Source organism: Diuraphis noxia, unplaced genomic scaffold (genome assembly GCF_037042655.1).
Source record: "Diuraphis noxia isolate RWA-SAM2 unplaced genomic scaffold, SU_Dnox_SAM2 contig0004, whole genome shotgun sequence".
Lineage (NCBI taxonomy): Eukaryota > Metazoa > Arthropoda > Insecta > Hemiptera > Aphididae > Diuraphis > Diuraphis noxia.
In genome coordinates, this window is record NW_028301714.1 from 33,013,731 (window position 1) to 33,031,942 (window position 18,212).

The following is an 18,212-nucleotide window of genomic DNA, read 5'->3' on the forward strand; positions in this document are numbered from 1 at the left end:
GAAGAAAAATTGTACTATGGACTTCCTGTTAATTCTGAATTAGTCACTGAAAAAATGCCATTAGTCATTACCTATATAGTTTCACTAATGTATATTAAATACCTAACTAAATAGTAGTGCAATTTATTATTTAATGACCTAAATGAGGACTTTGATTCCCTCATCAAACATTTTTTATTGAATTAGCAAACTGCCAGTTAGGAAGTTACCAAATATTTATTCTGATGTTGACAAAATCACCCGTAGTCAATGCTAATTTTATATTATATTATTATATGAATTGTTCTTGATTGATTCCTACTTTCGTATTCATGTGCAGGTGAACCTACTTACAATGTTTATAATACCGTGAACTGTACATATATAATATGGCTTTATGTTTGCGCATCGTCTATTTAGGCATAGTGGAATAATATCGTACAACGTTTCAACGTTTGCACATCAATTATTTGAAAAATCGACGAGTATAAAAAATGTTTAAAAGCCCATAAGGCCATAAGTTATACATAGTGATGTACATTTTCATGAACATTTATTGTAGTGAAAATTATGAAAATTTTATAATACCTTCTATTTATATTTTATAATTATATTACCTACGTAATTATGTTTAAAACTGTGTAGGTACTCATATTATAATTTACACATTTAAATATAGGTAAATATAGAAAATCCAGAATCCAAGCAAATTTATCTTGTTAATAAATGTATATTTTTTAACTATTGTTAAATACTTAATAGGTACTTTTACTTTAATATAAAACATTTCGAGTGTTATATAAACATTTTCCCAAATTTATTGGTTTTTCCATTTTAAATTCTGAACGGAGTGATGAATGCATTGATTTTACAGTGATGTGTGTGTGTTTTTTTTTGTGTGTCTGTGTACAGCATAACTAGTCGAAATAATGCTTCAATTTCAAACTTTGGGTGTGGTTTCCGTTGGAAAAGTGAATATCCTTGGTGCATTATAGAAGTAAAAAGTAAACAATTTCCAATAATTTTCAAAAAAATCGAGAAAAACAAAAAAAAAGTAACAGAAAAACGGAAATTTATACGCAAAACTAGTTTTCAACCAAATCGATATTTCTATATGGTTGTAATTCAAAAACTAATCACTGTAAATACAGTTTATACAGTTTAATTTTCAAATTGTTTTGACTTTTTTGAGTTATTTATAGACCACTGAAATTTTTGATTTTTATGAGAACTTTTTTTTGAAGTGTCGGTAAAAAATTTTGGTTGACCAAAAAAACTTGAAAATTTAATACAAGGTTCTTTACGAGTTTTTCTTATTGTAGCTAAAAAAAATTAAAAATCGTTGGTCGCAATTTTTTTTTATAAGCGTTTATATTTAAAATTTTTACAAAATCTGTCGAAAACGCGAAAATTTGCAAATTATTTTGTAGTTCAAAATTCATAAAATTGTTTGTATTTATATCTAAGGTTAAAAAATTCAACACTAAGTTTTCCATACGTTTTTCTTCAAATAGGTATAGGGAAAATTTGAAGCGTCATTATAGGAAAAATGTTTTGAGCGTTTGAGTTTTAAATTTTTATGAAATCGCGTAACGATAACGATTTATCCTCAAACCAGGTATATGATTTATATCTATGATAATATAAGGTATTATGAATTATGACAATTACATGCAATATTTTTGAAAAATTGATTAATCACGCCTTATGCAAAATGCGTCCTAATTGAAAAATAAAATATTTGTTTCAAAATAGAATATATGACAATATTTAAATATAATATATCCTAGACTGTCTAAATCATCTCCGTTCAGAATCGTTTTTCGTATACAATGATACCTATCATTGCATTCAAATTTGACCTACGTAATGTACAGCAGAGCGATACCCACTTACCCTCTTTTTTTACTATTTATTGTTTGAGATATTTCTACAAAATTGTACAAACTGATTTTTATGAGTAGTAATTAGTTATTATAAATCAGATTTTATCTAGTTGTATCTAGTATCAACCCAAAATCATATAAGTCAGAACTATTTTATAGTTGATTAATACGTTTTGTTTAATACGCAGGTAACTATATGAGTATAATATAATTTTAATTTTAGTTCATATTAACAGTCGTTTAATTTGTAATTAAATAAAATAATAAACAGTAATATACATACCAACCATATAATCTCAAAAGTTAATTATATTAAGAAAATTACATCTAATATCAAATGTTCAGGTTATTAATTAAAGTTGATAATTTTCAAAAAATGTCCATGCTGACATTCTAGTAGTACATCACATTTAGATTTACTTATAATTATATATGCGTTTATAAGTGCCATATATTGTCGAGTGTAGATAGTCTTCAATATAATTATTTTAAACATAACTATAAAATAAGTTATAGTACTATACCATAAGTTGCTACTTATTTATTATTATTATCAATAGTATTATTTAATCTAGTTATATATTATAGATATTAACATGAACAAATATTTTAATAACTAGGGCCTAGGCTGGTGTAACAAGATATGCTGAGGCAGCTATAATGTACTTATAAAACACCGTGGCTGCGCATACATGACGAGTCCCAGTTCGTCAAGTGGCTTGGCGGTAGTACGTGGCCGTACTAGTTGGAAAATTGCACTACCGCGGACATCCTGTCAGTTCTGAATTTATCACTGCTAAATGCTAGTATCTTTACATGCTTTCATTGTAGAGTGAATATTTAAATAGTAATACAATTTAATGACCTTAACGTGGACTCCGATTTAAATATTGACAATTTTTATATTTAATTAGCAAACATCAGTTTCAAACCCATTTTGTGTGATAAACTTTACTTCACGTCCAATCCCAATCCCATTTGAAGGTCCTGATTTTTGAGCTAATATTCAATATTAAATATAGTTACAAATGTATATGTATTAACGGTTAAGTTAGGTAATTTCCAAACGCACATGTTTCCATGTTTTGATCATTAAACATAAATTCTTAGTTTATAGTAGTAGATAGTAAGTACTGTTGTGATGTACAACTAAGTGTATGTATGTATTTAACTGCATTACTACTATACATAATACAATATTATCCATCCTAATTTATGTTGTATTATTTAGTACTTTCTTATTTCTATTATTATTATTCTAAAAAATTGTCAATCTGTTTGGGCCAGATACCAACATAGCGCACCAAGCCTATCAAACTACGGCTCCTACCGCGCATGCGTTGCTATCGCCGCTATGTTCACCGCCGTCGTTGCGAACACGTTCGTTGCCCGGCCGGTGCGCTGTTGTTGACCGTTCGTTTCCGTGTTCGCATCGTATACTATATCGCGCCCTGTTAACCATGTGCGTTTGTTGATAGTTCTTCAACGGCATGTGTTTTGTTGCGTAGTTGTATGATGCGTATGGTCATTGTGATTCTTCACGTGCTATATTATGAGCCGTTGTTACACTCCGTTTCTCTAATATCGTCGCTGTGGTAAAGTCGCGGACTTACGAAACGGATTGATTTGACGCACACGTGATCGTCATCGCCGTGTGTTGTTTCGTCGCCATTCGCGTTCGTCTGCCCGCACACGTCCGTCCGTTCCTGTGAGGTTTATGGTTTTTTACCTGTCCGTCGCATTGTTGTAGCCGTCACCTACATGAATGAAAGGCTCGTCCATTGGGATTTGACTTTATACACCTTGTCAATAACCCATCGAGTGAGCTGGTTTGGATATATTGGTTGTCGGAAGGTACGTCGTGTGGAGCAAGGTGTCCCGTCAGCGGCCAGGTCAGACGTATCACACATATTATTATTATTATTATTCTGTTAACGCGACTACTGTTATCAGCGTCGTACGTATTTATTGTGTATTATTTTTTGCATTATCAATCATTGTCATGATTGATATTGTTATTATTATTATTATTAATTCGTTGTAATTATGCTAGGACTAACATAACATTTAAGGCGCTCTCATGTTATTGTTTTTCATTAAGTTTATATAAGAACAATATATTTATACAGTCCACTTTATAAAACTATCTAATTGTTTTTTTTCTATTTTTCACCATTTGATAGTAGTATAGATAGTACCCAGCGTTACAAAACCCGTCGAGGTATAACCGTATTCGTTTGAATCGGCTATCGCGACCAAACATTTGGTCCATCGTCCCGGATTATTTAGGTAATTTAATTAGTTATTTTTTTTCCGTCTTGTCTTGCTTGCTCTTTATTCCTTATAAATCGTGTAATATGGGAAGGCCTAAGCGTCAAGATTTGGACAATACTGCTGATAGTAAACGGTCGTTAGTTCGTGCTCGTGCATCGCGGGATGCATCGTTACGATCAATTAAAAAAATAAATAGTATAGGCGAAGAAGCTAAATTAGATGTTGAACGTCGCGCATTATTTGAGGCTCACCATTTGTCATTGAAACGGTTCGTTGATCAATTTGAGTTAGAACAGCAAGCAGTATTAAAGGCCCTTGTTGATTTAGATAATGTAGTCGAGTTTGAAAATGTTGATGCTGTTGTCACTGATACTATGGAAGAGGTATGTGCAAATATCCGACTTATTGCTACTGGCTTCCATAGCACTTCGGTTAATGTGACTGCAAATAATAATGTTTCTACTGGTGCACGACAAACAGCACAGGCAATTGTGTTACCAAAAATTGAATTACCAAAATTTGATGGTAATGTCTTGGGTTGGGTATCGTTTCGCGACATGTTTCAATCACTAGTTCATGACAACCCAGATATTTCTAATATTCAACGTTACCATTTTTTGATTTTAAGCCTGTCCGGTCCAGCACTTACAGTAGTAAAAGCGATCCCATTGACGGCTGATAATTATGTTATAGCTTGGAACGCATTAAAACAGTCGTTTGAAAATCAACGACTATTAGCTTCTGCACACATTGACAAATTGTTTTCATTTGTGCCCTTGAAAAAGGAATCATTATCGTCACTGTCTTCGTTTGTTCATGTATTTATGGAAAATGTCTCCGCTATTAAAGCACTTGGTGTCAAGGACCTAGCTGGTTTCATTTTATTTCACATCGGTGCTCGTGTAATTGACACAGAGACTAGGCGGCTGTTTGAAGCAAGCATTGAACAAAATGCAGTGCCTGATTTAGATATGTTACTAAAATTTGTCGCACACAGATGTAAAATCTTAGAAAATGTCGGAACGTCGGTTGGAACTAACGACAAACCTGATGGCACTTTTAAAGGTATTAGTAAAAAGAACAAAATTGGGCGTCTTGGCAAAACTTCACTGTCAGCTTCATCTACTACATCAAAGTGTTTATTTTGTCAACACGAACACCAGATTTATCGTTGCTTTGTATTTAAACGCAAACCAGCTATGGTACGGCGCAAGTTTGTGAGCGATAATAGTTTATGTTTTATATGCTTAAAAACTGGGCATAGTGTTAGTTCTTGTACTGCTTCTTTTACATGCAAAAAATGTGATGGTCGTCATAATACACTGTTACATATAGAAAATGTTAGTACAAAGAATAACAGTGAGATGACACAGAAAGAAAAGTCAGATGTTCAGTCCTCTACGTCCAAACCAGGTGAAAATAACACGGTGTTCTCTGGTGCGATATCGACACAAGCCACTGTAGTGTTAGGTACTGCGGTTGTTCGTATACAAGATGACGCAGGTGTTACTCATCAGGTTCGAATTTTGTTAGATAGTGGGTCACAAATTTCAGCCATTACTGCAGATTGTGCCACTAGACTTGGTCTTAAACGCAACAAGAGTCATGTAGAAGTAGTTGGCCTCTCTCAACAACCGGTGTCCAAGGTAAAAGGTGTTACTCAGTGCGCGTTTTTCCCGCTTCAGTCAGATCAACCATTGTTTAAAGCAAATAATGTTATAATATTGTCCCAAATTACTGGATTAATGCCAACGTGTTCTCTCCCTGCTACGGTGCGCACACGATATCAACACCTAATATTAGCTGATCCGGAATTTGATCTTCCTGGCACCGTGGACATGTTAATAGGAGGTGATTTATACCCGATGATTTTGCAGCCAAAAGCGGATATTATACATACCCCTGGATTGCCGTCAGCAATGCACACAAATCTCGGTTGGATAATTGTTGGTTCACTTAAGGATCCTACTTCATTACCTCTGATGTCGTTAACTATTAGTGCAATACCAGTCATAAATGAAACCATGCAACAATTTTGGAGGGTGGAAGAGCCGACAATCCCAGTACACTCAACGACAGAAGATGACCGATGCGAAGAGTGGTTCTCTAAAACAGTGTCACGGGACACATCAGGCAGGTTCTGCGTCGCTTTACCTTTTCGATCTATAATTAACGCTCAGTGTGATTTAAATCAAGACTTGGCTACGCATTGTAGTATTGGTTCCTCTCGTACCATGGCCTTAAATCGCTTGTATAATATTGAACGACGTTTAGTAAAAGATCCCGAGTTATATTCCGCGTATCGTTCTTTTATGAATGAATATCTGTCACTTGGTCACATGCGCGTAGCGGAGAAGCCAGGAAAATATTTCATCCCTCACCACGCTGTGGTCAAACGAGAGAATGGTAACATGAAAATCCGGGTAGTCTTTGACGCGTCGGCCAAATCGTCATCTGGCCTCTCACTAAACGACTGCTTGGCGACCGGACCAAAATTGCAGGGAGACATTACCGACATACTGCTTCGAAGTCGTTTCCACAAGTACATGTTCATTGCCGACATTGAAAAAATGTATAGGCAAATCCGAGTTTATGACGCCGACTGCGTATATCAACACATACTTTGGAGAAATTCGCCCGACGATGAAGTCCAAGAATTCGAATTATGCACTGTCACTTATGGTGTCAACGCAGCACCGTTCTTGGCAATTAGATGTTTACATCAATTAGATTTAGAAAATGGATCTGAATTTCCTCTAACGAAAAATTTATTAGTTACATCAACATATGTAGACGACATTGTAGCAGGTGCTGACTCGGAAGAGGAAGCGGTGGAGCTCCAGCATCAAGTCATATTATTATTACGTAAAGGAGGTTTCAATCTCAAGAAATGGGCCAGCAATTGTGAAGCACTATTAAAAGATATATCTACCGAAGACCGCGCAATTGACGCACCTTTCGAACTTAAGGACGATCAGTCAGTAAAGGTGTTAGGTTTGCATTGGGGTACTACATCGGATGTTTTAGGTTATCATATCAATATCAATAAAGTTAATCCAACTAAGCGTTCAATACTCTCAACAATAGCTCGTTTATATGACCCAGTTGGGGCGTTGGGCCCCGTTGTTTTTTGGGCCAAGTGCATCATGCAAGAATTGTGGATGCAAAAACTGGACTGGGATACTTCGCCGCCGACACAACTAGTTGACAAGTGGAACACCTTTATTTCCGAATTTCCCACGCTAGCCCAGGTTATGCTAACTCGGCATATTGATATCCGATGTTCAAAACAAGTGGAGCTAATAGGTTTTTCTGACGCCTCTCAGAAGGGATACGCGGCAAATGTGTATTTACGTGTGGTTGACCAGAGGAATGCTGTCAAGGTCTATTTTATTGCATGTAAGACCAAAGTGGCTCCATTAAAATGCTCTGATACTGATCCGTCGTTAACGATTCCACGTTTGGAGTTGTGCGCTGCCTTACTATTGGCACGCCTCATCTCCCACCAGTACACAGTTTTACAGAGTTTTACCAACATCGATCGTGTGCGTGCATGGACTGACTCCACGATAGTTTTGAGTTGGCTTCACGCTGACCAAAAACAGTTCAAGATATTCGTCACCAATAGAGTCTCCAAAATCAAGGCATTAACTCCAGGTTGTGAATGGGCCCATGTCAGAACCATGAACAATCCAGCTGATCCCGCATCAAGAGGATTACTTCCCTCTGAGTTGATTTCGAATTCATTACATTTTCATGGCCCAGAGTTTTTGTTACAATCTGACCATTTATGGCCTGTGTCTACCATGTCCGAGTTAACATTACCACCGACTGATCAACTACCTGAGACGAAGTGTACAGCAAGTGTTTTGCATATACATGAAGAAACGAACTACGAGTCAATTATTCAACGATTTTCGTCGTTGTCAAAAATGCAGCGCGTGTTGGCATATTGTTTTCGCTTCGCCCGTCGTCGAAATAGTCCTAATATCAGCGGACCAATCACTCGGATGGAATATGACCATGCACTGAACGCAGCGGTCTTGTGTACGCAACTGACACATCTGTCGGATCTACGTAAACAGATAAGGAATCCAGGTTCCATAACTCCGACAACGACAGCCCAGTTAGCCCCGTTCATCGACGCAATCGGGATCATTCGTGTCGGCGGAAGATTAAGACATGCACAGTTGAACGAAGATTCAAAATATCCAATCCTTTTACCTCAAAAGACACATCTCACCGAGCTAATCATTCGATACTTTCATCACATCTCGCTACACGGAGGATCACGATTAGTACTTTCAATGATACATCAAAGGTTCTGGATTATTTCTGGCCGAGCAGCTGTCCGAAATTTTATCCATTCTTGTGTTCCTTGCACCAGGTTCAGAAGTATGAACCCACGACCTTTTATGGGGGATCTGCCAGCAGCTAGACTGGTAGCAAACCGCCCATTTTTCAACGTCGGGATGGATTACGGTGGACCTTTCTTGGTGCGTGAAAGTCGACGTCGCGGTGCGCGTACCAATAAAATATACCTAGCGGTATTTGTGTGCATGTCGGTGAAGGCTGTGCACTTGGAGACCGTATCAGACATATCCACTGACGCATTCCTCGCTGCGTTAGACCGGTTCGTCGCTCGGCGTGGCATTCCAAGTAACATGTACACAGATTGTGGTACAAATTACGTTGGTGCTGCAAAACAGCTGAAGAAATTATTCGATGAAGCCTCCAATCAGCATACCTTATGTGGTCGTATACCTTGCAAGTGGCATTTTAATCCACCGGGAGCCCCACATTTTGGCGGAATATGGGAGGCTGCCGTCAAAAGCGCAAAAACTCATTTGAAGAAAGTGATCGGTGCTCAAGTATACACGACCGAGGAATTTACAACTCTCATAACGCGGATCGAAGGCGTCTTGAATTCTCGACCGATGCTACCACTCTCCAGTGATCCAAACGACTTAGGCGTGTTGACCCCAGGTCACTTCATAATCGGGCAACCGTTATCAGCACTTCCAGAAAAGGATGTAGTCGATACTCCAACTAACCGTTTGAATCGTTGGCAATTACTACGCCAAGCTCAACAATCATTTTGGCGTCGTTGGAGCAATGAGTATTTGCACACCCTACAAGGGAGGCAAAAGTGGTTTAAGCAGACACCAAATCTGTCCATTGGCGACCTGGTAGTCATCAACACACCGTCACGACCGCCCATGGCATGGCAGATCGGTCGAATCATCCAGGTTCATCCAGGTGCAGATAATATAGTGCGTGTAGCGACAGTCAAAACGCAAGACGCTATACTCAAACGTCCTGTTGTCAAGCTGGTAAAACTTCCAGTGGATCCAAGACCTTAAGAAAGGCTCCCATATTACCGTTATCCTCAATATTTTCTGCTGTTATTTTCATTGTCCTTACCTATTGTCATAATTATTATCTCACGTTATTATTATTATTATTTTTTTTTTTGGGTTTTGTATAGAATTTAGCATTTTTCATGATTTGTTGTATGCGTTGTATTATTTTTTTTTGATGTGAGTGATACGTTCTGATCGAGAATTTTATAACTTTTGAAAGCACCCTTTCAAAACGGGGGAGGATGTTTGGGCCAGATACCAACATAGCGCACCAAGCCTATCAAACTACGGCTCCTACCGCGCATGCGTTGCTATCGCCGCTATGTTCACCGCCGTCGTTGCGAACACGTTCGTTGCCCGGCCGGTGCGCTGTTGTTGACCGTTCGTTTCCGTGTTCGCATCGTATACTATATCGCGCCCTGTTAACCATGTGCGTTTGTTGATAGTTCTTCAACGGCATGTGTTTTGTTGCGTAGTTGTATGATGCGTATGGTCATTGTGATTCTTCACGTGCTATATTATGAGCCGTTGTTACACTCCGTTTCTCTAATATCGTCGCTGTGGTAAAGTCGCGGACTTACGAAACGGATTGATTTGACGCACACGTGATCGTCATCGCCGTGTGTTGTTTCGTCGCCATTCGCGTTCGTCTGCCCGCACACGTCCGTCCGTTCCTGTGAGGTTTATGGTTTTTTACCTGTCCGTCGCATTGTTGTAGCCGTCACCTACATGAATGAAAGGCTCGTCCATTGGGATTTGACTTTATACACCTTGTCAATAACCCATCGAGTGAGCTGGTTTGGATATATTGGTTGTCGGAAGGTACGTCGTGTGGAGCAAGGTGTCCCGTCAGCGGCCAGGTCAGACGTATCACACATATTATTATTATTATTATTCTGTTAACGCGACTACTGTTATCAGCGTCGTACGTATTTATTGTGTATTATTTTTTGCATTATCAATCATTGTCATGATTGATATTGTTATTATTATTATTATTAATTCGTTGTAATTATGCTAGGACTAACATAACATTTAAGGCGCTCTCATGTTATTGTTTTTCATTAAGTTTATATAAGAACAATATATTTATACAGTCCACTTTATAAAACTATCTAATTGTTTTTTTTCTATTTTTCACCATTTGATAGTAGTATAGATAGTACCCAGCGTTACAAAACCCGTCGAGGTATAACCGTATTCGTTTGAATCGGCTATCGCGACCAAACATTTGGTCCATCGTCCCGGATTATTTAGGTAATTTAATTAGTTATTTTTTTTCCGTCTTGTCTTGCTTGCTCTTTATTCCTTATAAATCGTGTAATATGGGAAGGCCTAAGCGTCAAGATTTGGACAATACTGCTGATAGTAAACGGTCGTTAGTTCGTGCTCGTGCATCGCGGGATGCATCGTTACGATCAATTAAAAAAATAAATAGTATAGGCGAAGAAGCTAAATTAGATGTTGAACGTCGCGCATTATTTGAGGCTCACCATTTGTCATTGAAACGGTTCGTTGATCAATTTGAGTTAGAACAGCAAGCAGTATTAAAGGCCCTTGTTGATTTAGATAATGTAGTCGAGTTTGAAAATGTTGATGCTGTTGTCACTGATACTATGGAAGAGGTATGTGCAAATATCCGACTTATTGCTACTGGCTTCCATAGCACTTCGGTTAATGTGACTGCAAATAATAATGTTTCTACTGGTGCACGACAAACAGCACAGGCAATTGTGTTACCAAAAATTGAATTACCAAAATTTGATGGTAATGTCTTGGGTTGGGTATCGTTTCGCGACATGTTTCAATCACTAGTTCATGACAACCCAGATATTTCTAATATTCAACGTTACCATTTTTTGATTTTAAGCCTGTCCGGTCCAGCACTTACAGTAGTAAAAGCGATCCCATTGACGGCTGATAATTATGTTATAGCTTGGAACGCATTAAAACAGTCGTTTGAAAATCAACGACTATTAGCTTCTGCACACATTGACAAATTGTTTTCATTTGTGCCCTTGAAAAAGGAATCATTATCGTCACTGTCTTCGTTTGTTCATGTATTTATGGAAAATGTCTCCGCTATTAAAGCACTTGGTGTCAAGGACCTAGCTGGTTTCATTTTATTTCACATCGGTGCTCGTGTAATTGACACAGAGACTAGGCGGCTGTTTGAAGCAAGCATTGAACAAAATGCAGTGCCTGATTTAGATATGTTACTAAAATTTGTCGCACACAGATGTAAAATCTTAGAAAATGTCGGAACGTCGGTTGGAACTAACGACAAACCTGATGGCACTTTTAAAGGTATTAGTAAAAAGAACAAAATTGGGCGTCTTGGCAAAACTTCACTGTCAGCTTCATCTACTACATCAAAGTGTTTATTTTGTCAACACGAACACCAGATTTATCGTTGCTTTGTATTTAAACGCAAACCAGCTATGGTACGGCGCAAGTTTGTGAGCGATAATAGTTTATGTTTTATATGCTTAAAAACTGGGCATAGTGTTAGTTCTTGTACTGCTTCTTTTACATGCAAAAAATGTGATGGTCGTCATAATACACTGTTACATATAGAAAATGTTAGTACAAAGAATAACAGTGAGATGACACAGAAAGAAAAGTCAGATGTTCAGTCCTCTACGTCCAAACCAGGTGAAAATAACACGGTGTTCTCTGGTGCGATATCGACACAAGCCACTGTAGTGTTAGGTACTGCGGTTGTTCGTATACAAGATGACGCAGGTGTTACTCATCAGGTTCGAATTTTGTTAGATAGTGGGTCACAAATTTCAGCCATTACTGCAGATTGTGCCACTAGACTTGGTCTTAAACGCAACAAGAGTCATGTAGAAGTAGTTGGCCTCTCTCAACAACCGGTGTCCAAGGTAAAAGGTGTTACTCAGTGCGCGTTTTTCCCGCTTCAGTCAGATCAACCATTGTTTAAAGCAAATAATGTTATAATATTGTCCCAAATTACTGGATTAATGCCAACGTGTTCTCTCCCTGCTACGGTGCGCACACGATATCAACACCTAATATTAGCTGATCCGGAATTTGATCTTCCTGGCACCGTGGACATGTTAATAGGAGGTGATTTATACCCGATGATTTTGCAGCCAAAAGCGGATATTATACATACCCCTGGATTGCCGTCAGCAATGCACACAAATCTCGGTTGGATAATTGTTGGTTCACTTAAGGATCCTACTTCATTACCTCTGATGTCGTTAACTATTAGTGCAATACCAGTCATAAATGAAACCATGCAACAATTTTGGAGGGTGGAAGAGCCGACAATCCCAGTACACTCAACGACAGAAGATGACCGATGCGAAGAGTGGTTCTCTAAAACAGTGTCACGGGACACATCAGGCAGGTTCTGCGTCGCTTTACCTTTTCGATCTATAATTAACGCTCAGTGTGATTTAAATCAAGACTTGGCTACGCATTGTAGTATTGGTTCCTCTCGTACCATGGCCTTAAATCGCTTGTATAATATTGAACGACGTTTAGTAAAAGATCCCGAGTTATATTCCGCGTATCGTTCTTTTATGAATGAATATCTGTCACTTGGTCACATGCGCGTAGCGGAGAAGCCAGGAAAATATTTCATCCCTCACCACGCTGTGGTCAAACGAGAGAATGGTAACATGAAAATCCGGGTAGTCTTTGACGCGTCGGCCAAATCGTCATCTGGCCTCTCACTAAACGACTGCTTGGCGACCGGACCAAAATTGCAGGGAGACATTACCGACATACTGCTTCGAAGTCGTTTCCACAAGTACATGTTCATTGCCGACATTGAAAAAATGTATAGGCAAATCCGAGTTTATGACGCCGACTGCGTATATCAACACATACTTTGGAGAAATTCGCCCGACGATGAAGTCCAAGAATTCGAATTATGCACTGTCACTTATGGTGTCAACGCAGCACCGTTCTTGGCAATTAGATGTTTACATCAATTAGATTTAGAAAATGGATCTGAATTTCCTCTAACGAAAAATTTATTAGTTACATCAACATATGTAGACGACATTGTAGCAGGTGCTGACTCGGAAGAGGAAGCGGTGGAGCTCCAGCATCAAGTCATATTATTATTACGTAAAGGAGGTTTCAATCTCAAGAAATGGGCCAGCAATTGTGAAGCACTATTAAAAGATATATCTACCGAAGACCGCGCAATTGACGCACCTTTCGAACTTAAGGACGATCAGTCAGTAAAGGTGTTAGGTTTGCATTGGGGTACTACATCGGATGTTTTAGGTTATCATATCAATATCAATAAAGTTAATCCAACTAAGCGTTCAATACTCTCAACAATAGCTCGTTTATATGACCCAGTTGGGGCGTTGGGCCCCGTTGTTTTTTGGGCCAAGTGCATCATGCAAGAATTGTGGATGCAAAAACTGGACTGGGATACTTCGCCGCCGACACAACTAGTTGACAAGTGGAACACCTTTATTTCCGAATTTCCCACGCTAGCCCAGGTTATGCTAACTCGGCATATTGATATCCGATGTTCAAAACAAGTGGAGCTAATAGGTTTTTCTGACGCCTCTCAGAAGGGATACGCGGCAAATGTGTATTTACGTGTGGTTGACCAGAGGAATGCTGTCAAGGTCTATTTTATTGCATGTAAGACCAAAGTGGCTCCATTAAAATGCTCTGATACTGATCCGTCGTTAACGATTCCACGTTTGGAGTTGTGCGCTGCCTTACTATTGGCACGCCTCATCTCCCACCAGTACACAGTTTTACAGAGTTTTACCAACATCGATCGTGTGCGTGCATGGACTGACTCCACGATAGTTTTGAGTTGGCTTCACGCTGACCAAAAACAGTTCAAGATATTCGTCACCAATAGAGTCTCCAAAATCAAGGCATTAACTCCAGGTTGTGAATGGGCCCATGTCAGAACCATGAACAATCCAGCTGATCCCGCATCAAGAGGATTACTTCCCTCTGAGTTGATTTCGAATTCATTACATTTTCATGGCCCAGAGTTTTTGTTACAATCTGACCATTTATGGCCTGTGTCTACCATGTCCGAGTTAACATTACCACCGACTGATCAACTACCTGAGACGAAGTGTACAGCAAGTGTTTTGCATATACATGAAGAAACGAACTACGAGTCAATTATTCAACGATTTTCGTCGTTGTCAAAAATGCAGCGCGTGTTGGCATATTGTTTTCGCTTCGCCCGTCGTCGAAATAGTCCTAATATCAGCGGACCAATCACTCGGATGGAATATGACCATGCACTGAACGCAGCGGTCTTGTGTACGCAACTGACACATCTGTCGGATCTACGTAAACAGATAAGGAATCCAGGTTCCATAACTCCGACAACGACAGCCCAGTTAGCCCCGTTCATCGACGCAATCGGGATCATTCGTGTCGGCGGAAGATTAAGACATGCACAGTTGAACGAAGATTCAAAATATCCAATCCTTTTACCTCAAAAGACACATCTCACCGAGCTAATCATTCGATACTTTCATCACATCTCGCTACACGGAGGATCACGATTAGTACTTTCAATGATACATCAAAGGTTCTGGATTATTTCTGGCCGAGCAGCTGTCCGAAATTTTATCCATTCTTGTGTTCCTTGCACCAGGTTCAGAAGTATGAACCCACGACCTTTTATGGGGGATCTGCCAGCAGCTAGACTGGTAGCAAACCGCCCATTTTTCAACGTCGGGATGGATTACGGTGGACCTTTCTTGGTGCGTGAAAGTCGACGTCGCGGTGCGCGTACCAATAAAATATACCTAGCGGTATTTGTGTGCATGTCGGTGAAGGCTGTGCACTTGGAGACCGTATCAGACATATCCACTGACGCATTCCTCGCTGCGTTAGACCGGTTCGTCGCTCGGCGTGGCATTCCAAGTAACATGTACACAGATTGTGGTACAAATTACGTTGGTGCTGCAAAACAGCTGAAGAAATTATTCGATGAAGCCTCCAATCAGCATACCTTATGTGGTCGTATACCTTGCAAGTGGCATTTTAATCCACCGGGAGCCCCACATTTTGGCGGAATATGGGAGGCTGCCGTCAAAAGCGCAAAAACTCATTTGAAGAAAGTGATCGGTGCTCAAGTATACACGACCGAGGAATTTACAACTCTCATAACGCGGATCGAAGGCGTCTTGAATTCTCGACCGATGCTACCACTCTCCAGTGATCCAAACGACTTAGGCGTGTTGACCCCAGGTCACTTCATAATCGGGCAACCGTTATCAGCACTTCCAGAAAAGGATGTAGTCGATACTCCAACTAACCGTTTGAATCGTTGGCAATTACTACGCCAAGCTCAACAATCATTTTGGCGTCGTTGGAGCAATGAGTATTTGCACACCCTACAAGGGAGGCAAAAGTGGTTTAAGCAGACACCAAATCTGTCCATTGGCGACCTGGTAGTCATCAACACACCGTCACGACCGCCCATGGCATGGCAGATCGGTCGAATCATCCAGGTTCATCCAGGTGCAGATAATATAGTGCGTGTAGCGACAGTCAAAACGCAAGACGCTATACTCAAACGTCCTGTTGTCAAGCTGGTAAAACTTCCAGTGGATCCAAGACCTTAAGAAAGGCTCCCATATTACCGTTATCCTCAATATTTTCTGCTGTTATTTTCATTGTCCTTACCTATTGTCATAATTATTATCTCACGTTATTATTATTATTATTTTTTTTTTTGGGTTTTGTATAGAATTTAGCATTTTTCATGATTTGTTGTATGCGTTGTATTATTTTTTTTTGATGTGAGTGATACGTTCTGATCGAGAATTTTATAACTTTTGAAAGCACCCTTTCAAAACGGGGGAGGATGTTTGGGCCAGATACCAACATAGCGCACCAAGCCTATCAAACTACGGCTCCTACCGCGCATGCGTTGCTATCGCCGCTATGTTCACCGCCGTCGTTGCGAACACGTTCGTTGCCCGGCCGGTGCGCTGTTGTTGACCGTTCGTTTCCGTGTTCGCATCGTATACTATATCGCGCCCTGTTAACCATGTGCGTTTGTTGATAGTTCTTCAACGGCATGTGTTTTGTTGCGTAGTTGTATGATGCGTATGGTCATTGTGATTCTTCACGTGCTATATTATGAGCCGTTGTTACACTCCGTTTCTCTAATATCGTCGCTGTGGTAAAGTCGCGGACTTACGAAACGGATTGATTTGACGCACACGTGATCGTCATCGCCGTGTGTTGTTTCGTCGCCATTCGCGTTCGTCTGCCCGCACACGTCCGTCCGTTCCTGTGAGGTTTATGGTTTTTTACCTGTCCGTCGCATTGTTGTAGCCGTCACCTACATGAATGAAAGGCTCGTCCATTGGGATTTGACTTTATACACCTTGTCAATAACCCATCGAGTGAGCTGGTTTGGATATATTGGTTGTCGGAAGGTACGTCGTGTGGAGCAAGGTGTCCCGTCAGCGGCCAGGTCAGACGTATCACACATATTATTATTATTATTATTCTGTTAACGCGACTACTGTTATCAGCGTCGTACGTATTTATTGTGTATTATTTTTTGCATTATCAATCATTGTCATGATTGATATTGTTATTATTATTATTATTAATTCGTTGTAATTATGCTAGGACTAACATAACATTTAAGGCGCTCTCATGTTATTGTTTTTCATTAAGTTTATATAAGAACAATATATTTATACAGTCCACTTTATAAAACTATCTAATTGTTTTTTTTCTATTTTTCACCATTTGATAGTAGTATAGATAGTACCCAGCGTTACAAAACCCGTCGAGGTATAACCGTATTCGTTTGAATCGGCTATCGCGACCAAACACAATCAATTTATATCACAATTTTTTAAAATAATATTTAAGTAGACAAATTCGTACATACCACAAGTAGTTTGGCAGTGTTTAATAGGCGATTCCGTGGCCATTTTTGAGTGCGCTGATAGATTCACAAACCAGTTGATATTTTATATGATGAACGTAAGGTATTTAGGTGCCTGGCCGTTTATATATAATATACTATTATATGAAATAACTATATTGTTTGATTCTTGGTCTTAAGTTTATTTTGCATAACTTTACAAATTTTTGATTTTCCTATTTTTTTAATGCACTAGAGTATACATATCTCACTGTTTTTCATTGCATTTAATTTACAGCCCTGTTAATAAAAATCATAAAATCATAGGGGTTAGTTGTTCATTTTTACACTACAAATATTCATTGAGTACATTCTTATCTGATTAGTCACGGTGACATAATATAATTAATTTTTAGTAATTTCCAGGTATATGATGTGTAAACATTTTTTGTATTCCTGAGTAATGCATTTAATTTAAATTGGAATAGTATTCCAATATTGACAATTTCATGACAATTTTTTTTATAGAACAATATTATGTCGTCAAAATATAAACTACGTGATATGATTTTTAAAATTATACAATATATATATATGGCCTATGCATATAATATTCTATTAGAAGAATTGTATTTAATTTTTTTTTTATATTTCTAAAATATTAGCAACAACGTTCTTGTGAAATTATTTAATTAAAATTTTGAATGAATGTTTAACGAAACTTTTTGTTTTTCAGGACTAAATATATTTGAATTAATAGCGATTATTAATTATTAATTTTTTACAAACACATAATTTGAACATATACCAAAGTAAGGAACACGTCATATAGAACAAATA

At 38.7% G+C, this 18,212-nt stretch overlaps 2 protein-coding genes across 2 annotated transcripts; both read left to right on the forward strand.

Moving 5' to 3' along the window:
* Nucleotides 1-4,222: 4,222 nt before the first annotated feature.
* LOC149055975 (uncharacterized) lies at nt 4,223-9,502 on the forward strand. Its single transcript, XM_089226978.1, has one exon. It carries the CDS (start codon nt 4,223-4,225, stop codon nt 9,500-9,502), a length of 5,280 nt encoding a protein of 1,759 aa, XP_089083104.1.
* A 1,325-nt stretch (nt 9,503-10,827) lies between these two features.
* LOC149055976 (uncharacterized) lies at nt 10,828-16,107 on the forward strand. The gene has a single exon (XM_089226979.1). The coding sequence runs from the start codon at nt 10,828-10,830 to the stop codon at nt 16,105-16,107; it is 5,280 nt and encodes a 1,759-aa protein (XP_089083105.1).
* Nucleotides 16,108-18,212: the final 2,105 nt, after the last annotated feature.